General features: G+C 46.4%; 1 protein-coding gene across 1 annotated transcript in view; it reads left to right on the top strand.

The window, feature by feature from the left end:
* Positions 1-21,148, top strand: part of RANBP10 (RAN binding protein 10) — a 1,189,242-nt gene extending 1,168,094 nt beyond the window's left edge. The window contains exon 14 of the mRNA XM_069655248.1: positions 20,672-21,148. Coding sequence (XP_069511349.1) covers positions 20,672-20,802 — 131 coding nt within the window. The 3' untranslated portion in view covers positions 20,803-21,148. The remainder of the gene's footprint in view (positions 1-20,671) is intronic.
* The last annotated feature ends 1,666 nt before the right edge of the window (positions 21,149-22,814 follow it).

The following is a 22,814-nucleotide window of genomic DNA, read 5'->3' as shown; positions in this document are numbered from 1 at the left end:
CTAAATACAGACTTGGGGCCATTTAAGCAACGAAGTGTGCGGCCACTACCTACGAGCCTAAGTAGAATACATTGCGCCTGCACGATTCATGTGAATACACAGGGCTACCTCCCAGTGTACAATAGATACCTCAACCGTCGGGTTGAGGAAAGTGAACCCACTCAGGTAAATTTAAGCAAATATTGAAGTGATACAGCTGCCTACCTTCAGTAGTATGAGGGGCTCTATAAGGCACGCCTCTGCATCCCAACAGGGCAAAGTAAACCCAGACAAGACATTGCAGTGTGCAGTCGCTCACCAGCACAGCAGAACATATGAGGGATGTTTAAGGGTGCAGCATGTACATAACAATTAAGCACGCGTGGAGTAACCTGGTACACAGTAAGAAGCCCCCACAGGATATGCTAGAATGAACAACCTAACCATTATAAAGCAGAGGTAACTGTGTACAGGTGATGCTGGTAAACAATGGAACAGGCGTGCGCCAGGAGGAGGATAAAAAGAAGATACAGGTAGAGTGGTGGCAAGACAACTGATTATGGCGTCCAAGTCACAGAAAAACCCTATGAAGCAGCCCACACTGGGTGTGTTTGCTAAACCTGCATGCCCTGCAGAGGGCACCACCCAGACAACCCTAAAACCACAAGGAGAGCAGATGAGGGGACCAGCAGGTCTTGGACGCTATAGTGGCCCTAAAGGTTGCTCTATAAACTAAAATGGACGTCATCAGCTTAGATGTGAACCTTTTGAGGCAAGATGTAAGATCACTAGCAGAACGCACAGGTACTCTCGAAAAAGAATTGGCGACAAATGCAAGCAACCTGAAGGACACCTCCAAAAGAAGTAAGGATACTGCAGCAACAAGTACAGAATCTTAAAGGAAGAGTCGAAGATGCACAAGGAAGGGCTAGACGCAACAATGTTAAACTCGGCTCCCAGAAGGAGGAGCAAACCCTACCAATTTCATAGAGCATTTGCTTTTACAGAAAGACTTCACAGTAGAAAGGGCACACAGGTCCCTGAGGAGGAAACCACTGCTGGGAGCCCAACCACGGGCAATTATAGCCCGGATATTGATCTACAAGGATAGGGAAAGGATCCTTGAACACTTCCGTAAAGGAGGGTCAATTCAGGGAGCATCTGCCAACGTGCCTGCATATCTAGACTATACTTTACAGATGCAGAGGATGCATTATATATCTTGTCAAAAGGAGGCTGCGGGGAGGGAACCTCCAATACATGTTGCTGTACATAGATTGAAAGTCATACACAAAGGACACACCCTTTTCTTGTACAACCCAGAGGATGTAAATAATGGATGGACATGGAGAATTTGCCAACTGGAACAGACACTCAAGTGAGTAGATGGACAGACGCATGCAGAGAACCAATATAGCAGCTGGGAAGATGTGGACGATTGTAGCTATGCGACTGTGGAGGTGCAAATTTTAGATGGAAGCCTCTGGAACTAAATGTTGCCAACTACAGGAGCCAACAACGTAGTGGCCATTTAAGACTGCACTGCGTGGTAGCACCCTACACCTAAGACTGGATTTGTTTCTCAGATACTAGCAGTTACGCATCTGCCTGTTGCATCCCGTACACCAGGACTAGTATCTGAGACGGGAGTGAGAAGGAGGGATGCCTGAGCACAAGGTATTGAGCTGGCCAATTGTTGGGGGTCGGGTGGGGGTGAGGTTGGGGACTTGGTAGTTAATGGGAAGTTAGCCTATGGATCTACACAGGGTTTGCAGATGTCGGGCATCAGACTACTGAGGCACATCAGAGCTTTTTGATACAATGGGAGAACTAGTGTCCTGGAATGTCAGCGGCCTAAATAGCTATATTAAAACATAACAAAATTATGACACATTTGAAGCGTCAAAAAATAGAAATAGCACTCCTTCAAGAAACGCATCTGACAAGGGAGAAACAGAGTACCCTAGTTTACAGATGGAGAGGCATGACACTAGGCTCGCCATATTCCACATATGTGAGAGGAGTGTTAATTTGGGTGGCGCCGACTGTGCCATTGAGTGCTTCAGACTTTCCAGGATAAAGAAGGCAGGATGGTTGTAATGCATGGACGAGTAGAACATAGACAATTTTGTATAATCAACACATATGCGCCTAATCAAGATTTGGCAGCCTACTTTTGCATGTTATACACAAAAATACTCACAAATTAGCCCATGCAGAGACGGAACATTAATTTGGGGAGGAGATTTTAATTGCACGCATAATCCAGCGTTAGACAGATTGGATGATAAATTCAGGCACCCAACCCCTTCAGCCAAAGGCCCTGAACACTCCTGCAAGCGTTCAAACTGTTGATACTGGCACCTACAGACCTGTGCATACTCACATTATAGTGCCCCCCAATAGCTATACTCCAGACTAGATTGTCTTTAGTGAGGATGAAACCTTGGGTGAATTCAAAATGGCGGAATATAAAGCAAGAGTGTTATCAGATCACTCTGCCCTGTCGGTTATATGGCACACACCGACCAAATTCCCCACTCACCTCCCCCCTTAATGCCCCCCCCCCTCATACCCCCCCCGGCCCCAACGACATGCATCCAAGCATGGAGGCTTAGGAGCAAATCCCTGAAGGACAGCACGTTCCAGGAACACCTTAGGGAAGGCGTGAAGAATTATTTCATTCACAACACGGGAATTGTAGAATCAGCAGATACACTATGGGAAGCCTTCAAAGTGGTGATCAGGGGGACTGCAATTGCAAAAGGTATACAGGCCACAATATAGAAGGGCCTACAGAAACCGGAAACTAAACTAGAAGCCATGAATTGCCCAGGGGACTTATCCAAAGAGCAAAGAAAAGGCTCAGAAAGCCATAGAACTGCAGCAGGAGTGCCTGGAGCATTGGGATAGATTGGGTATGCTTAGCTATAGGAAATATGTGGAAGGGCAGCAAGTCGAAGGGGATAAACCAGAACGCTTAATGGCCTGGCTATATAAAAGTGAATCCGAACGGGACATGATCCAGACAATAGTAGCGGATGATGGGGAGGTTTGTGTGACACAAGAAGGCATAAATGAATGTTTTTATGATTATACCAAGGCGCTATATGCTGAGACGTCGGTAATACGGCAGTCTGACATAGAGGAAGCCCTAACGCTGATAGACCTCCCAAAGCTAGAAGCAGCGGTAAGGATAGTTAGAGGCCCCCATCACCATAGAGGAGTTGTAACATACCATAAGAGGATTACCGTCTGGTAAAGCTCCCGGAGCAGATGGACTACCTAGTGAATTCTGTAAAGAATACATGGCAGAAGTTAAGCCCCCATTATTAGCAATGCTGAATGAAGCACTAGATAAGGGCACTTTGCCTATGTCTCTGAGAGAATCCATCATTGTCCCACTATTCAAACCCAACAAACACGAAACCGAATGCAGATCTTAGAGACTCCTTTCGCTGCTTAACCAAGATGGGAAGATGCTAACCGCTCTGATGGCTAACGGGCTGAAGCCTGCAATTTCCAAACTCGTACAGCCAGACCAGTCTGGTTATGTTCCAGACAGAAATATTACAAGTAATATAAGGCGGTTACATCATATCATGGATCACACGTACAACACTATTCTGCTTCTGGTGGTCGCCTCGCACGATGCAGTCAAGGCAATCTACTCGGTCAGATGGCCATGGTTGCTGGCGGAACTGAAAAGCTTTGGTATAGGGCCCACATACATTAAATGGTAAAGCTGTTATACAGCGAACCATTGGTGAGAGTCAGAACGGGCACCACTATTTTGGAACAATGGCAGCTAAGTAAAGGCACACGTCAGAGCTGCCCATGGTCTCCTATACTATTTATACTGGCCCTGGAGCCATTAGCGATATACCTCCTGAAAAGAATATCAAGAGGCAGGCATAACCACGCAGGGCAGTAGGAACCTGATATCCCTATAAGCTGATGATGAGTCTTTACCTACAACATCCAGAAATGTACTTGCGATACATTCTGGACTTGTACGAGCGCTATGCAGACCTATCAGCCATCGCGATTAACGCACAGAAGTCGTATTTGTTCCCCTTGGGAGGATATAAAGGGAAACCCAGGAATACACTATCAGAGCTACCGGTTAAATGGGATGTGACCACAATAAGATATTTAAAATCATGAAAAATATCAACTCCCAAGACAGAGCACATACAAAACACACTAAAGACGGTAGGCAAAATTGAGAAATCCATGACCACCTGGGCAAGACTGCCTCTTTCATTGATGGGAACCGCAGCATTATTAAAAATTGTGGTGCTCCTGAGGCTTCGCCATTATTTTACAAATGTTCCATATGATATACCTAGAGCCTTTTTTAGGACACAACACAATGTGGGGGCTTCTTATGGCACAACTCGAGATGCAGGATGTCATTGGAGAAACGGCAAAGACTGTTTGATCAAGGGGGAATAAAAATACCCGACTTTTGAGTCATATTTTGTGGCGTGTCAACTTCAATCCGTCACAAAATGGTTGTCAGACGATCAGACCCAAGACACTCAGTTGCTACAACCGACATGCACCCCATTTTTCTTGAAAGAGGTCATATGATCACTGATCCAAAACACTTGAAATCCTTGCTGTTGTTGGGGCTAGGAAAGAAAATATGGCATAGGGCTTGTCGGTTGCTAAATAAGGAAACACCTTATTCCCCCTAGGTCCCGTTGGGGACACTAAAGAATGGAGATGCACAATTTAGGTTGAATGTGAGGAAATATTGGGAGCCCATAGGGGTGCTGACAGTAGGGGATGTGTTACGAGAGGGGAGACTGATGCCCGTTGGTGCACTCACTTCGGAAACCGGACTATAGGGGGGGCAACACAACGTATGCCTCAATCCTCAATATGATGAAGCCGAAATGGTCAGGAACGGATAGGGAACTGCTAGAAGATGAAACAATAGAAACTGTCTGATATCTCAGATATATGACACAATATCGAGGATATATAAGCTATTAATGGCAATGCCGGGGGAGAAGCTAGTACAGACCAGGCGCAGCTGGAAAGAGGACCTACAGGTGCAGTTGACAGACGAGGCATGGGGCAGGCCTATGGCGTATCACAAGAAAGTGTCCAGAAATGTGAAGCTTCAGCAGATTCAATTATATGTAACACACAGGGCATATTTAACCCCGAAGAAAATGGCCAAGTTCAGCAAGGCAACAGAACAAACTTGCCCGAAATGTTGTCTTATCAGTGCAGAACTGGTACATATGTTCTGCCCCTGCACAAAGATCCGTCAATTTTGGGAAGGAGTCGCTCAAGCCTTACCCCAAGCAATAGACGTTGTTTCACCCACAGCTTGTTTGCTAGGAATCTTCCCAAGACCCAAGCAGGCGAGACACGTTAGCAAATTGAAAGACCTAGCATATATCTTGGCGAAATGTAGGATAGCAATGGGCTGGAAGGCACACAAAGGCCCGGTAGTAAGTGTGTGGTGGAGTGACCTCCAGAAATGGAACAAGCCGAAACCTCAGTGTGGCAAGAAGCATAACGCCTGGGGTCAGAACAGAATATAGACATGGACGCCTGGAAACATATGTTGCAGGAACTGATGGCCTCGACACACACCGACACTTAGATGCAGACACACGCACCGACAAAAGTAGTGGATTAGGATGTAAGCACATGCTTGGTAAAGCCAGATGCATAATATGAGCAGACAGCTCAAGTGGAATAGGCTGGGAAGTGGGTGGGGTAGGGTACGGGTGGTAACAGACGTAAATGGCGATATAGTGTCTTGTAATGTGACATGAGTCAGTACGTTATGTTTTTGTAAACTAATAAAACAAATTTAAAAAATGTGGTTCTTGCGGTTTTGCAGCGCAAGCCTTTTTAACCAATGGTCTCGGTGGACATTGGGCTGGTGACACTGAAGACCGTATTGTTGATGGCGCTCACTTCGGTGCACAGGGTGAGCAAGCTGCAGGCTTTGTCATCATACAAGCTCCTTCATGCAGTTACTTCACCAAGTTTCATAATGACACGGTCATCTTGCACACTCATCCAAACTTCTTGCCAAAGGTGGTCGCTTCATTCCATTTGAATCAGGAAATCTGCTTACAAGTGTTCTTTCTGAACCTGCAGTTGGATGCTGAAAGGGCTTGGCCTTCCTTGAACCTCAAGTGAGTCCTCAAGTTCTACCTCTCTCGGTCAAAATCCTTCAGGAAGTCTGAGGCATTGTTCATGACTTTTGGGGGCACGTCTCCTGGCTCCCAGGCTTTCAAAGCGTCTATCGCCCATTGGATTGTCTACGCCATTTCAGAAGCGTATACAGCCTTGAGATTCATGCCCATGCGGTCAGAGCTAAGGTGACGGCCGTTGCATTTTAGTGACATGCTTCTTGGGGTGTCATCAGCAGGGCGGCTACTTGGGCCACTGCATCAGCGTTCTTTAAGCACTATCCCCTGGATACCAGCGCCAGGCGAGATGCAGAGTTCGGTCAGGTGGTTCTGAAGAACCTTTTTGATTCGTCCTAGATATAAGGCAGGTTGTCGCAGCTCCACCCTATGTTCTTGTTTGGTGGAATCACCCACAAGGATGGAAGAAAGGGGGCGGGACGTACGAGTAATTAGTCCTTTCTCCCCTTGTCTCCATTTGTCCCACACACCTTCCCCTGCGTGTATGCTAGGGGCTAAAGTATTCGGTATAGCTAGGTATTAAAGCGTCTGATGTGTTAAAAAGGGGACTGAGGTGAGGCACCGCATGGCGAGGCGTTGGGCCGCAGTCCTGCGTGGTGTACTCAATTTAAGGGGGAAAGATCCATTTTTTTCGCTGCCAAAGGTTCCGGTACAGTCACCATGTTGCAACACCCACAAGGATGGAGGAAAGACTGTGAAGGACTGAGCACTCTAGTCACTACAGTGAGCAACTTTAATGTTGTTGACACTATACCAAAACCTAATTGTTAGAGGGATGCTTTTCTAACCTGTGTTCAAGGTGTAAGAGGAGTCTACCTCAAACGTATTGTAAACGTGGCAGATCAGCCAAAGAAGCACTTCCAGCGGGGGAAGCATGGTGGTTTAAGATACTATAAACACTCGTAACTTTCAATAAGGTAATGGTCACACAATAAATTAGTCAAAATATATAGATTTGCTGTGCAAGAATAACTGTGATGCAGAATTACTAGCGAGTAACTTTCTAAAATGGGAATGATTCAATATCTTGAAATGTGATCCTGCCAAGTTAGGATCACCATATGAATCCAGGGTCTCCGGGCTCCAGGGTTGACCAAGCGGGGTTAATGTTTCCCAAAGTCAATGTTAATTCTAAAAGAAATTGACTTCTCCCTTTTGAATTAAGGCTCAGTAAAGACACTAGTACTTTTTCTAGGAACGCAACCATGAGATGTCCAACAGTTTGGAAATGGTTTCAGAAGTCAGTTCATCAGCACAGACTCGGTCTCTGGATTGGCAGTAAAGGTTTTGCTTAAGTAAAAAAGGCTACTGCTCAAGAAGGGTCACTTTACTGCTACCAGAGATGATGCTGGGCTGGATAGAACAGCGACCTAGCCAGACAGTGAGTGGCCAGCCGTGCAAGTCTGATAAGTCTGGGATTCCCCAGTCCGATGGTTTTTTGGTTTCAGCCACTTTTAATATGTAGACACATTTCTCTCCCCTTTAACATGTCTTGTCTGTCTGTTTCTCCTGCTTCTGTCAGCTGTGCAGAGGGAAGCAGCAAGGCATCTTCTGAGAGCAGGGTTATCTTGGGGGGGCCTATAATTCTAATTCCGCTGCGTCGAGGGGAAAGCATGCATCCTCTTAGCACAGTCGTGCATCACTCCAAACATTTGGTGGAAGTCTATATTTGGGGGTTGCAATAATGGATTCAAGGCTAAATCTACATCCTGTATGTTTGCCTGGGAATGTTTAACATTCTATAGACATACTCTCCAGATCTGGTCTCCGCTGACTCTGCCCCAGGCTCCCTAGGCTCAGTAACCAACAGAATGTATGGTCACATCCATATTGTTCTACTCATTAAAGTTAATTTTGAGCTCTGGAACACCTTCAGAGTTTCTAAAGCAGGATTGCCACATAGGGGCTCTGTGCCAGGGAACATGTACTGTTTCCCACATTTATTTTGCTTGCAAGAGCCTGGACCTCCTGCAATGATGTATTGCTACCATCATTGTCTGAGGCTTGCACAGCTAACTGGCCATGGTTATTTGCAAAGGAAAACCTAGGGTAGTTTTTTGGCACCCCCACCCTGAGGTTCTTTCAGAGGGCATAACCGTTTTTGTCCCTGGTGCAGTCTTGGATGAGGCCTTCATGGAGGAAAAGGTCAGTGACCCATTACAGGTCTTGAAAGAAAGATGATGGGGCACACAGATTAGGGACCCTCTGTTGCACTGCTCCTGGAAGACACTTTGGCTTAGGCTATCCCTGTAGTGCTCCTGGTGGAGACCAACTGGTAAGTGCTGAATAGAAGCATAGTGGGTGGAAGATGCTGCTTTGACCTGCTGGGGTTCCCAGAATGAGAGCAGAAAGGGTGGCTATGCCTTCCCTGCATATTTATATAATGGCTGCATGTGGAGCATGCGGTCCATCGCTGCACTGGAGTTACTCTGGGAGGAACGTTCAATGGCAACTCATTTAAACAGGGCAATGCTCTGCAACATGGGGTTGAACGCAGTCTGTCACTTAGAAGCTGGAGAAATCTGGCATTAAGCACAATATAAAGGACGAATAAAATATTGGAGCTTCTGTTGGGGAAGAACGTTTTGCCAGTGCTGAGAACCGATTATCCAAAGCATTGCTGAAGCCATCTGGTCTAGGTGCTCAAGAGGCCCGAAGTGTGGAAATAAAGTTACTAATCTCAGTCCTATAGAGATTTAAATCCCACAGTTTTGTTGATTCGCTTTCCAATATTGGAGCGCAAGTTATCCTTGCTGACGTCTGAGGTAACACACATAGTTTGCGTTTTGTTGCGGGCTATGTTCCAAATAGGTTTGTTGTTCGATAAGATTGCAGTAGTTGATTCGCCCAACTTTTTGTGCTTCTATTGAAGCAGGTAGAGCTTTAGCCACTTGCGACAAGCGCATTTCCAAAGATGCAACACACCTGCCATGTCCTCTGTCTCGCTAACCCCATTAACAATATTTGTCTTTGTGCAGCTCTGTTTTGGCGTTTCTGATGCTAATGTCGAAACACTTGTGTGAGAGGCCAACTTTGAATGGACGGGAGCTGGAAGGCGTGACTAGTTTAATGATGTCGGCTAGTATCAAAGGATACTCTATCATAATAAAATCGATGGCATGTTGAAAAGTCGACCACCTTGTATCTCACGGTCCCTGCCAAAGAGCCTAGATGGAGAATTCAACGGAGTAGAACTGTTGGCTTCAGCTAACTTTGAGTAATTCCAAATAAGCCAATTGTTTGAGTGACTTAACGGCAAATGGAAACTGTGATCGGTTGATTTGATTAAACTTGTTTATGAAATTTGGGCATTAGAGGGGAATTGCTGTTATGAGACTCATGTATAACATGTACATGCTGGCTGGCCATAATGTCGACACTCTCCGCAGATTGTTCTTTCTGCCACTGAATTGGGACTGAATGGAGAGCAGAGGACAAAACCAGGTTTTGATGGCTTCAACACAGTTAAAGGGAAGTTTTTCAGGGAGTGTCTTAAGGACAAGGTTTAGGAGAATGATCATTTGTGCTAACTTAAGATATTGAATGTTTTCTGTTTCTGGGCCTCCTGTAAAAGACTAATTTTAAATGCTGTTCTACTTGCAATTATGTAGTTCTGTGATTAGATAAGTGTTAAGACAACTTTTCTATTTTTGGGAATTCTAGGGCTAAACCATTTGCTTGTTCCATAATTCAATTTTGTGATCGGATCTATTTTTGGTGGTTAGGGGGGTTTTCTAATGAGTTCCACTTGCCGTTACAGCCCTTTTTGGCTCATTGGGTATATGGTCCTGAGTTTTCCATAGTGCTTACTAAGCACCCCATTTGTGCCATGGGGTGATAATGGCACCATATATTGATTTTAGGGAATAGTTTTGCATCAGCTATTTAGTTCTGGCTTCACCAGGGATGCAAAACATTTTACCAGATTGGGCTACCAATGTATCTTTTGTGCCAGAGTATTTATTTTGCTCTGTCATTTTGTTTTAGGGGCTTTCTTTGTTTAAGACAATCATGCAGTAGTCTTTAAATGACTGTTCTGCATGCCCACCTCCATATTGGGTTTTACTGGTTTAGACGTGTCGAGATCCATGGGCTGGCCTCACCACGTCCTTCGGGGGTGGTCCGAGTTGAGTGGCAGATTCAGCAGCCATCCAGACCGTCGGGCCATGTGACACTTTGTTGCCCTTATGCGATTGGTGGTTTGGCTTTGGCGAAGCCGCCCGAGTGGCGGTAATTATGGAGAAACGCTGTACATTGTATCTCATTAGTCTTATCGCAGAACGTTTCGGAAAATAAAGGTTACTTACCGGCTGGAGGATTTCCCACAGTTGCTGCAATTTTATGACCAGACTTGGCCATACTGGGTGTGTTCTATGACCCGTGCTGATCTCGTTTGTTTTCTGCTGCTAGTGTCCATTCAAGGTCCCCAAGTCGTCCTGCAGGTCCTTCCTTGTGTGCTGGTCCAGGCTTTCTTTGCTGGGACTGTCTACAGGCCTTTTTACCGCCCATTCAAGATTTTTACCACCAGGGAGGGGGTCTCCAAACTTGCTGCTGATCACTGCTGTCACCTGGAAGGCTATTGAAGCACCAATGCCCCGCTACATCTGCGCCTTGGGCGGTCCCGAGTCTCCCCCATTGTTGTCGTGTTTTGGGTTGCTACCTCCATTTTGTCCTTTACGTCAGCAGAGTTCTGTTTACTGTGTTCCACAGACTTCCCAAGCCTTCCTCACCATGGATTTGGCTTCTGGCTGTAGGGGCTCCCGTTTCCGCCGTTGAGGTTGTAGTTGGCACCAAGGTTCAAGCCCCTTGTAGCCAGATCCTGTAAAAACCGCACCTAGAAAAGAAGCCTTGAACTTCAGCCTTCTGAGAACTGGCTTTCTGGAAGCAAACGGCATGGGTACTTCCCTCTCGGTCCTGGGTTAGTCAATTTGATGTCCTCAGGGGGTCCCCGTTGTCCATGGTCGATTATTCAGAATAATACTTAACTGCATTTCTCAATGGTGAACATTAGGGCTTTTTCTTCCATGCTGTATATTCTTTTGGGGCGGGGGTGGTTTTTCAAATCCAAATTCATGGTTTTCTTCCTTGGCATCTCCTCAGATCCTCTCTGGGATTGTTGGCGCCTGAATCCTGTGAATGCAGTGTGGGTGAGCTGAGAGTTACCTGCAATATTCCCATACAGTTAACCTACTGTCCCGCTTATTTCTTTTGAAAATTCTGTTCAAACACTTCAAAGGTGACCTGGGAGATAGTTGCCTTCCCTTGGACACTTTTACTGTATCCAGTAAGGGTGCAGCGAGTTTCGGGTCCAGAACCAGGATTTTAGCACTGACTAGTGATTAATCCCCCCCCCCCTCTACACTGTAGCTATTGTTGGCAACAATGTAGTTATTTTCCCCTGAAGTGCATAGCATTACAAGTTTATATAGATTTTTTAGTGGCCTCTCGCTGTGTTTAGGAATGGTTGTCAACACCCGCCCACCACTTGGAACCTTCATTAATTGTAATGTGTCCATTGTATTTCGATACCACTATGTCCCCGAGGGTTAGAAATACTGTGTATTTGTTGGAGTTGCATGTTTTAGACTTGCTGTGTTATTGTGTCTGGTTCCCTTCTCTTTCTTATGGATCTACAATATAATACGAGTTGGTTGTCTTGTAGGAAGAACAATGTGTTGTTTGTGTGCCGGTTTTAGTTAGGTTGTTCATTATGTCTGGTTCCCTTTTTCTCTGCCGCGCCCCCTTGTTGCCTCGTTCTATGCCTATAGAGTGGACTCACTTAAGTATTGTGGCGAAGAGTCCTCAATGGCATTGTCTATTTTTCTAGTATGCTATGTATTTTTATACTGCTATATGCCGCAGTACTTAACTTGAAAGTATATAAAGGTGCAATATGTGTATTTGTCAGTATACCAGTGTTCTGTATTTTATATGGATAGATGTGTCTACTAATTGTACCTTTGTGTCAGCCTACAGCCCTTTGTGGAGATAAGCCTGATTGTTCTGCCTCGCTACTAAGAGAGGTCTGGCTTTCTCTTTGGCTGAGTGTGCTGCCCCACCATACGGTTAATGGTTGTACAGCCCTCACAAAGGCCTGTTCAAAAACCACCTTAATCAGCATACATTCTATAACCGGTGAATACCATGGGACCACAAGGAGATTAAATTCCAAGTGTCACAGAAACGCACAAATCTGATATATATGGTCCAACGCACAAATCTGATATATATGGTCCGATAGTGTTTTTTTAAGAAGTGTCTTGGGTGATAGATTTAAGGTACTTTGGCGACTTGGTAAGGGGCATTCTAGCTGGTCCCTCAGCCTCCCTGGGGCTCCCTCAAACCTAGCCAAGGCTTACCAGACACCCAAGTTCATCCTGAAGGCTACAGATTGGTAAACCCTACTAGCTAGTATAGCCTGGCTACTGTGGGAGGGTGTCATGATCTCTGCTTCCAAAAGGTCAGGGTTTTCCCAACTCCCTTGGAAGCAGATCCATAACCCAGGTTCCGAGTGCCAACCAGTCCCAATTGGGACCTTTTGGACCCAGTCCTGGCGCCAGTGGCACCAGGCTCATAAATATGCCCAGTCCCAGCGCTGGAAGCGCCGGGCTCATAATGCTTGGGTGGACTTACCTGCAGCAGACCATGCTGCTTACTTGCCTGCCAGTTGAGCCTCTGATCCTCTTCTGTTTGGAACTACTTTTCCTGTTGGGTGGGGCAGGAGCCACTCCCTAGATTCAGAACACTGGAACTCTTCTGGAAAGCAGGAACTCTTTTCTTACCTAGGCGTGGCTGTGGAAGGAGACACCTAAGCACTACAGGAGGCTATTTAAACCACACCCGATGGATGAATCTTGCTTTGCGTTATTCTGCATCCTCTGCAGCAGAACGCTCATCGTGTCTTCTGCATCTGATCCTGGGCCTAAGGAAAAAGGCTTACCATCCTGAATCCAGTCTTCAGCAACACCTATAAAGACAAGAAAGAACAGGTTAGCATTACGGTCTTCAGTGACAGCTCTTCACTTACCTGGTCCATCGGCTGTCACCAACGCCTCGCGCTGCATTCCGGCATCTGAAAGACAAAGGCTTACCTACTCTTCGTGCGCTCCGGAGGTCTTCACACTGCATTCCGGCATCTGAAAGACAAAAGCTTACCAACTCTTCGCATGCTCCGGAGGCCATCGGCGCTGCATCTCGCATCTGAAAGACAAAACAAGGTGCGTTTAAAGACATTGGGGAACTTTAATACTCACGTGCCATTACTCCTTTCCACATCTAACCCAGTGGGTATTCCGGCACCCTGTAGCCGCTCCGAACTTGTACCTGCAAAATAAAAAGACAGTTAGAGCGCATCGTGAAGCAGGCAACAAGCGCTTACTTACGTGCTTCCAGGCGCTTCTATTCATCACACGGGCTCCATCTTCAACTCACTTCAGCCCGTCATCCGCCATCGCCGGAACCCTGCAAAACAAGAAACATCATTACTAAAGACTTTAAAGACATTAGAATTACTCGAAACTTACCGTTCGTGCAGTAAACGACGGATAGCAGTCCTCTGAAGTCAAGAGGCCTGCTCCCCTTATCCAGTGAAGAAACTGGTTACAGCACCCTGCCCCGAGGCAGATGGAGAGCACGGCGTTCACTTACCTAAGGTGAGAGCGTTAACCTTTGGGGTTCTACAGGAGAAGAGAAAGGGAAGAAGAGAGAGACATTCAATAACCCAGTTCCTTAATCCCATATTTTCTATCTGCAGACATCTTACCCTTCGAGTCAGACATACAGTGCACAGAGGTCCAGCCCAAAGAGCCAGCCGTGTGTTACACATCACCTTTGAAGATACGGTATACGCCCAGTCAAGACCGGCGCCTCTACGGGAATCAGGTGAGCGTTACAGGGGGTCTAAAGGCCCATGCCTTCTCTAACTGACGCCCTCTGGGACTTCCTAAGGCTTGTCCTATTCTGGTACTTCCCAAAAGATGATTTGTTCAATTCAATGGGTGCCTTGTTTCCCCTCACACTCTCAAGTCACCCTCTCCCTAACGTCTCTGTAGTCTTTCTTTTCCTCCCCTTCCTACTGCCCGTCCTTTCTCCTCCTACTCTCATGCCTTCTCACCTCCCCTCCTACGTCCTGTGTTCGTCCTTCAGTTCTCCGCCTTCTCCCATCACTCCCTCTCATCTCCCCCTCTGTTCTCCCTCTCCCACCTTTTTTCCCCCCTGTCCATCAAATTCTTTTACACCGTACCTCCAGCTGCCTCGAGGCCTTGATTTCTCCTACCTCCCCCTTTCACCCCTCCACTCTCCCTTCCCTGCCACTCACACCCTTGTTCTCCCTTTACTTTGTAATCTCCCGCCACCCATCTACCACACTGTTGCACTCCCTTTCCTATACTGCTATTCACTCTTGCGCCCACTCTTTCCACTAAGTACCGCTCTCACTTACCTGCACTCATACCCACCTGCTCCACATATTCCTCAGCACTCCGCTCCACCTTCATGCCTACCGGCCTCACTAGAAAACTCTATACGCCCTACTGCTCCACCAGTCTTTTTATACCTGTGGTTTCCATGGTTTCTCTTCCTCTGCTCTTCCCCCCGCCCCTCCCTTTGGCTATGCACTCCACCCGATTCTTGGGACCAGTCTGAAGCTCTTTTCCCTTTGGGTGAGTCCCTGCGTTGCAAAGGCAGTCTTCCTAGTCCCACCCTCTTTTTTGCTGCAGTTCCTTCAGAAGTCTTGCGATATCCCATGCTGAAAAAATTGCGCCACGCTCTGCTGGTTCCGTGCTTAGGCGAGTGCTGTCGTTTTCTTTTGACTGGCGTATGTTTGGGCTGGGAAGCTGTTGGTGCTCCTCTGCGGCCCAGTGAGTGTCTGGTCTGCCAGCGCATTCTGGTCCTGGTAGTTGTAAGAAACCAAGAACTCTGGCCAGAATGTTGGACACATGGCGTTGAGTGATCAAGAGCGATACTATTCAATTCATTCGAGGCACTTTCAGTGGGTTTCAGGTGCTTGGCTCCACACAGATCTCCCACCCCACCTCAGGAGCGGAACAAGCTGTGATTCACCCTGGTAGGCCTCCAATCCCAGGCTGGGAGGGGGTGCCTGTTTATCCCCGAAAGCGTTGGGTCCCTGAGCCTCTCACGTAAGATAGTATGAAGTCTAAGGATAATGACACTGAACACCGAGAAATGCTGGGCAGCTTATACCATATAAGCCAATCGGAGTCCTCTGCCGAGTTAGCACCCATAGGTGAGGCGCTAGAGCCTGAAATGGCATAAGAGCCCGAATCCGACTCTTAAAAGGCATTAATTAAGTTTCAAATGTTGCATAGCCAAAGTAAGAGCTAAAAAACATGGTTTCGTGTCTTTGATCCAAGGTATTTACTGCGCACATCTTGGCAGAGGAGGGAGTGGTGGAGGGGGGGGTTTCCCTTTCAACCCCCATCACCACTGCGTCTTGCTCTAGCAGAGGGTTTGCCCCCTCCTCGGCCTGACCTTGCACCACACTTACCACAGTAAGATGACGAGCAAGTGGGCATCTGCGCCACAGGCCCATAAAACCTTTGTTGAAACATCCCAGTAAACATGACATTGGAACAATTGACCTCAAGATGGTGATCAAGGAAAGTTTACAAAAGCAGCGGCCGGTGCAGAATCGGCTCCAGGTTAAACAGACCGGCACCAAAAAGCAACATGGCGCACGAAAGCTTACAGGGAGCGTTCATGGCACCGAAACGCAAAAAGACGCAGGTATAGTGCATAGCTGTGAAAGGCCTGACGGCTAAATACGTACAAGATATCCTTAAAGGTTCACCACAAAGCGAGGCGAAGGTGCTAAAGCAAGTGAGATGCCCGTGTCCCCTACTCGGGCCTTGGCGGACATTTACTGGCTCAAGGAATCCACTGGCAGCACGCTCGCGTTTAAAAATAACATTTTAATGAAGGAAAGGGTAGCCAAGGGAGCTCGACGACGACAGTTGGAAAGTAGTGCCACTGCTCTGTACACGATGAAAAGCGCATCTAGAAGCGCAATGATATGCATGAGTAAGGATACACGTGTCTGCAAGATGCAATGCGCCTGGGAGGACTAGAGTATGGACTTGCCAGATCGGGTACATTGCACTATAATTTGGACAGATGGTGCACGCTCCAATATCGACCCAACGAGGGGAGGATTTTCTCATCAAAAACCTTGCCCCCAAATTAATTTCACACTCCATTCCAGTGTTGAAACATGTTGAAAAACAACTCTACCACACCATACAAACTCCAGTAATGGCAAGTCACATTAACTTTAGGATGGAGAAGAAACAGAATGGCACCGCAGGGCCCGCTTTTACCCAGAGATGTGCTGACTGTCAACATGGACTGAAGATTTGCCATCCCTTCATCCATATCGTAGGGGGCGGGGCCCACTGATAAGTAAAGACGACTCCTTAATTACGCGGCTAGGAAGATTGTCACTAGACCTGCATACAATGTACACCTTGCAAATGCTACAGTACCGCTTGCACGGTCTGACCTTTCAAAATGGGACAAAGTGCAATCCTTCCTAAAGGGACAAGCAAATCACATGCGGCACATTATGAAGGGTAGTCTATGTGCACCAGAGGCCGCCGGGAGGCCAGCAGCCATAGGTTAGTTGGTGGGTGATGCGCTTTGCTCCGAGTGGCAGGTTGCCACCAGGAAAGACAGGATAACATAATCAATATGCCATTTAATGGGAAGAGCGTGTTCAAAAGCGAAGTATATGATGCTCTGAAAAAATCCACATCTAGAATGAGACTGCACGGTTGAGAGCCATTTCCTATACAGCAGAGGTCTGCAACATTTGGCTCTCCAGATGTTTGGATTTCAAATCCCACCAGTCCTAAGCAATGTAGTTAGACCAGTATAATCCATGGTGAGGGATCCTGTTAGTCGTAGTCTAAAATATCTGGCGTGCCGAAGGTTGCAGGCCCCCTGCTCTAGACCATTCCAGAAGAGGCCCAGTCCAGCTGCTTTGATGCAATCACCTCCCTATACACGCAGGAGACTTGGAATTCCTGCACAGGGAGGCCCCTCCCTAAAACAGTGTAGCATGGGAGGGCACCATCATGTTGCAGTCACTTTGGAGGAATATACAGCGTTTGTGTTGGCAAAGATTTCCCTTGTGCTGCTTTCCTAGGATGGACGTTAATGGGACATCATATTTCTGATATGACTTTTTAGAGGTAAATAAAGCCCTTGGCTTTACTTCCCTTGCATGTGTTCACTTTTTATGGGGACACTGATCAGTCCCTAAGACTATCAATATTGGCAGAGCCAGTCTCACTTGGTGGAATTATTTTTAAACTGCACACGTCACCTTGCAGTTGGGACTCACTGTTACTGTTTAAGCAACGTTGGTGATGCAGATGCAGTATATCCAGGATGGGCTCGTGGCATGGCAGTGGATATTTTTCTACCACTTTTTTTTTTTTTTTTACTAATCTCTTGTGCCCTCTGCATTTGACCACATACTCATTTAGAATACCATATACTCTAAAATGGCATCATTTGACTATTGTATGCCTTGGCCTTCTGCCTGCCCGTTTATGTTCAGAATTGCCATGTATGGAAAGCCCTTTCCTGGCCAAATCTGCTTTTCCAGCTATAAAATTGGTGCCCCACTCAGGACGAGGCAAGGGCTGGTACTCTTGTCTATTTTCTAGTTCCGAACAATCATGGGACTTGCATCCCATACTGGATCTGCGGATTTTAAACCTGTATGTGGACAAGTTCAAGATGGTTACTCCAGCCCAAATCCTTGAAGTCTTGACCTACAGGACTGGCAGGGATCACTGGTTCTCCAGGTTCTCCAGGATGCCTACTTTGGGCGGATTCACCTAAATTACAGGAAGTACCGAAGGATCTTTGCCACTTCCAATTCAAAGTGGTATTGCCCAATTTGTTCAAATTAAATTGATCACATGGTAAATCTGGCCTAATTAGGCCAGTACGATTTGATAGATTTAATTCTAACAAATTTGGCCATAGATACTGAACATGGGTAGCGGGGGGGTGTCCCCCGCTACCCATGTTCGGTAGTGATTGCCTTGGAATTAGCAGGGGTGTCCCCTGCTTCCTGAGGACTGGAAGCGGGCAACGGAGGGGCAGGGGGGGAGAAAAGTGGACTCTTGCTGCATCGGATCCGACCTGCATAAGAGGGACCGAACTGAAGCTGCAGGGTCAGAAGCGAGCGGAGAAGCTAAAGATGTGTGGGGGAGATGTATTGGGATGTGTGGTGGGGGGGCCAACGTTTTGCCAGATTTGGGTGCGGCAAAATTGTATTCTTAGCGCTGCCGCGAACAATTCGGCCACAGTCAAATAATGTATATCCTTCAAGGTCCTGCCATTCATTCGGTTTCAGCACCCATGGTCTTCACCAAGCTGCTGGCAGTGGTAGCAGCTTGCCTCAGCAGAGAAGGCATTAAGGTTGTTCCCTACCTGGAAGACTGGCTCATCCACGCTCTCCTCAGACCAGGTGTCGGCACATCTGTCCTGAGCAAGCAGTCTGTTGCACTGCTTGGGCTTGTCCCCATACTTCACAAAGTTCCAACTTTTGCTGTTCCAGCCCTTCTGCTTCAATAGAGCAGTCTTGGTCACTTTCCTGGGCAGGGCCTTCCTGCCTGAGGAACGAGTGGTGAACATCTCCAAGATGATCCATGTCCTGCAGTCACAAGGTGAAGTTCCTGCCTCAGCTTTCCTGTGTCTCATGGCATCCATCGTGGTGGTTCTGAACGCCCAGAGACACAAGCCACTTAAGTGGCTCCTCCGTTGCCAGTGGTCACAGTTTCAGGGACACATGTTGGATCTTCTGCAGGTTTCGAGTCATGTTTCTCGAGACCTTGTGTGGTGGTCCGTGAGAGACAACCTACTAGTTTGTTTTTCGAAACCCTTGGCCTTAGGAGACTCTGGTTACCGATGCATCCCAGACAGGTTGGAGGGCTCATCTGTTGGATTTGGTAGTAAGTGGCTTGTGGTCTCCATTTGTCTCGGGATCACATCGATTTGCTGGAGTTGAGGGCAATCAGGCTCCCCCCGATTGTGTTCCTCCCCTCTGCCAAAGGGAAACGTGTGCTTGTCCTGATGGACCACACCATGGCCAAGCACCGCCTCAACAAATGAGGTGGTGTGAGGCCCTTGTCATTTTGCAGAGAAGCAATGGGATTCTGTTTCTTGGCTCTGGAGAATGGCATATCTGGCAGCTGCTCATCTTGCTAGAAGGGAGAATGTCACTGTGGATGCCTTAAGCAGACAGACGCAGCTTCCGACGGGTGGGAGGTCTGTCAGGAAGTTCTAGAGCACTTTTTTTCCTGTTTGGGCACTCAAGTGAACTTTTCCGCTTCAAGTGTGAACAGTTATTGTGAGTTATTCTACTTCAGGGATTTTCCTTGGCAGGGAGCTCTGGGGGGACACGTTAACTGGACGTTCAACCTCCTTTAATCGTCCAAGCTGATTGCTGTCATTCTGCTGCTTCTCAGAGGATTGTGCCAAGCTCATGCAGGGGAGTGGAGCATGATCTAGAGTTTTGCATGTAATAGCAGTCTGAAATCGTTAGCAGGCTGTCCCCTGCCCCCCCTCCCCCCACCTCCCTGCCATTCAAACTCAGTGTATTTAAATAGGAAACTGCAAAGAGAATGTTACAGGTATGCAAGCAGTTTCTTTTTGAAATGTAATTGTTAGAGGTTTTTATATCTTTTATATCTTTTATAGGTTTTTGTTTAAGCTAATCCATCTCAACCTTGAGCAGTGAAGTGAATGTTTTACAAGTTTCAGGAACACAAGTCTTAACTTTGGTAATTCCATAAAAATATGCTTATTTAATCCTGGATCGTTCTAGATGCAATTTCATTTACCTTCATGGTGGATATCAGTTTGTCCCTTAATCGTTTTGCCTCTATTTGAGGAAGGATGAAACTGCAGAAAACTCTCCTTGTTTGGTCTCTTCGTTTCATGAAGGCAACACAAGCCTGATGGGTTTGACACCACTGATTGAAAGGCTCCTGTGAGTTCAGAATCTAAGCGTGGACAAGTCAACCTTGTGATTAGTACCAATCCTTTTTCAGGAGAATTTCTAAATGCGCTGTCCTTTCAGACGAACTATCAACACTAAAGTGCACATTAGGCTTGCTGCTCAGAAGAATAGGTGACTGTAGGGCCGTTTTTAAAAGGTGGGTCTCACTTTAGAGAAAACCAAATTATGAAAGTAAGTTGACTAAAGTTTTGCTGATTAATTCCCTGATGCCCTTTGAGTAGAGGGCGTTCCGAGACATCTCATTAAAAGGTGGAAAACAAATATCAAAAAATGTAAAAGGAACAAAAAAGAGAGCCTCAATGCGAAAAGGTGCAAAATTAGAGGGTATGTTGGATGTCATTTGCAAAAATGAAAAATGTATTTAGAAGATTCTGGCCAAGTGGAGAAAAGACATTCTCCCTTGTGACATACAAACTGTAAAATGTACCTTAAGATTTTTTCTTTTCTTTTTCAGAGTCCCAGAATTTGCCAAAGCAACCGCCACTAATGCTTGCCCTGGGCCAGGCAACGGAGTGTCTGCAACTGATGGCACGTGTGGGGTTGGGCTCTTGTTCATTTGCCAGAGTTGATGACTATTTGCACTAGCCGTTGGAGGGTGGCACAAGAACATTCCCTCGTACAAGACCCTTCACCAGCCTGTCTCCTCACTAGGATCTGATGCTACCTGAAGATCAGAAGAACAGGAACTTCATACAGCCCAATTTCTTCACACCTATCTGTCTCTAGGAGAACAATGAACCGCATTCCTAGAAGGACAGAGTGCTCCTGAAAGTGGCCATTGATCGAACTTCTACATTGAACCTCAAATGATAAAGCTTAGTTTTTACGAATGAGACATTTCGGGTTTGGGTTTGCGTGTCTGCTCTGTGGCCGGTCTGCCATTTTAGCCTACTTTAGTTAAGTGATGGGTGAGTAAACATTGCACTCACATAACCAGGCATCTAGGCAAGTCTGCTTCCTAGTCCTCGATAGATCTATTTCTACTTTTCAATCAGGACTCCACCTCGATTTTTTAACAAATAGCTTGCGGACACCATACAAATAGCATTGTCTGGTGCGTGCCTCTGAGTTTAGAGGAGCTTGAGTCGCACACCTTCAAGGAGGGAGCTCTATGCTGCTCTACCAAAGTATGCTTGCTGTCGCCCTCTAGCGTATGCATCAGTTTGCACATATCTGCATTCATATTTTAGCAGTATTTCTTTTTTTTTTAATTCTGCAAGAAATTGTTTTTAAGTGTTATGTGTTTTTGTATTGTGTCCTTTCCTTTGGGTACTTCTCTAGCACAGTTAGTTGCTGATTGCTGGCAGTAGTGCTCATTTTAAACGGAGATCTGCAAAGCATCAGTCAGCCCGTGAGGCCTCCTTTGCTCAGATACAAGCTAGATATGCATCACAAGTAGGCCCTCTTACGCATCTTAGGTTTCATGTAGGATGTGCTCTGTTTGGCAGTATTTTGCACCTGGTGGAGAGTCGGCCATCGGATTAGTTGCGGCTCTGATGCATGCTTTAGTTTGTTTTTAATTTTCGATTTACTTTTTGCTTGTGTATCACAAGGGCTTTGCAGTTTCGGTTTGCAGTGTCAGGAAAGAGTATTCCACCCCCATTTACGTATGTCTGTCAGTTTTCTCCATGCTACATTTTACAGCATAAATGATTGGGAGGCGGGGGGAGGGAGTCTCGGCTACAGGGGCACCCTCCCAAGCCTTTGGTAATGCCACATTGCATTTTCTTCCCAGTGGTGGCTTTCCAGCTGCGACCCTCTTTTAACCTTCATCACAGTGCGTTTTTACTTTTAGTTTTGTGCAATTAGAAAAGTAGGATTAAAAGTGAAGTGTGCTAGGGGCCGAATCGATATACAAACTGAGAAGGTCATGTCACTGATGTGCACTTGGCTGCTTTTTAATCTTTGCCACATAAACTAAAGTTTAAGGTCTCTTGCGTTGGTGCAAGGCACCAAATCACTGCAGCCTGCACAGCCCCTTGCCAGTGATCCGTTGATCCTGTTGTCACATTGCACACAATGGCAGTTTTTCTAGGCACACTTTTTAGAGAGGGCGTGGTCCGTCTAGTTTATTTTTTATTTATTTATTGAATGATTTTGTATGTTGCAATCATTGCTCCTCTCCTGGGAGTCATCCCCACCCAGTGTGTTTTAGCTTTATGTTCACTCTTAGCCTTGCAATTTTCAAGATCTGAACCTACAGAAATGTATGTTTTTTTGTGGCATTTGCAGATGCTGAGGCTCTGGGTTGTGTGCAGTAACTCACTTCAAAGTGGGTAGGAAAGTAGAAATGCACTTCTTTTAGATGAGGCTCACAACCTGATGTTGATACCATTTTAACAATTTGTCGTAAACTGCATTAGTAATGAAAATGGTTCAGTAGGCCTTGCTGCCCACTTGTTACATGTGTTGAAACAGGGAATCGAACAATGTTGACTTTTCAACCAACTGAGTTATTGCTGCTTTCATTACTACAAAGCAATGCTTAGGGTGAGCTATGTTTGACGTCTGTATGAAGTTACGAAGATCAGCAAAGACATCCCTCATAAAACCTGCATGATACTTTTCCGAAGATGGCTACTGAACATCAGCATCAG

Source organism: Ambystoma mexicanum, chromosome 1p (genome assembly GCF_040938575.1).
Source record: "Ambystoma mexicanum isolate Mex_15411 chromosome 1p, UKY_AmexF1_1, whole genome shotgun sequence".
NCBI lineage: Eukaryota > Metazoa > Chordata > Amphibia > Caudata > Ambystomatidae > Ambystoma > Ambystoma mexicanum.
The sequence above is the reverse complement of the archived record's forward strand: the minus strand, read 5'-3'. Positions and strand labels throughout refer to the sequence as shown.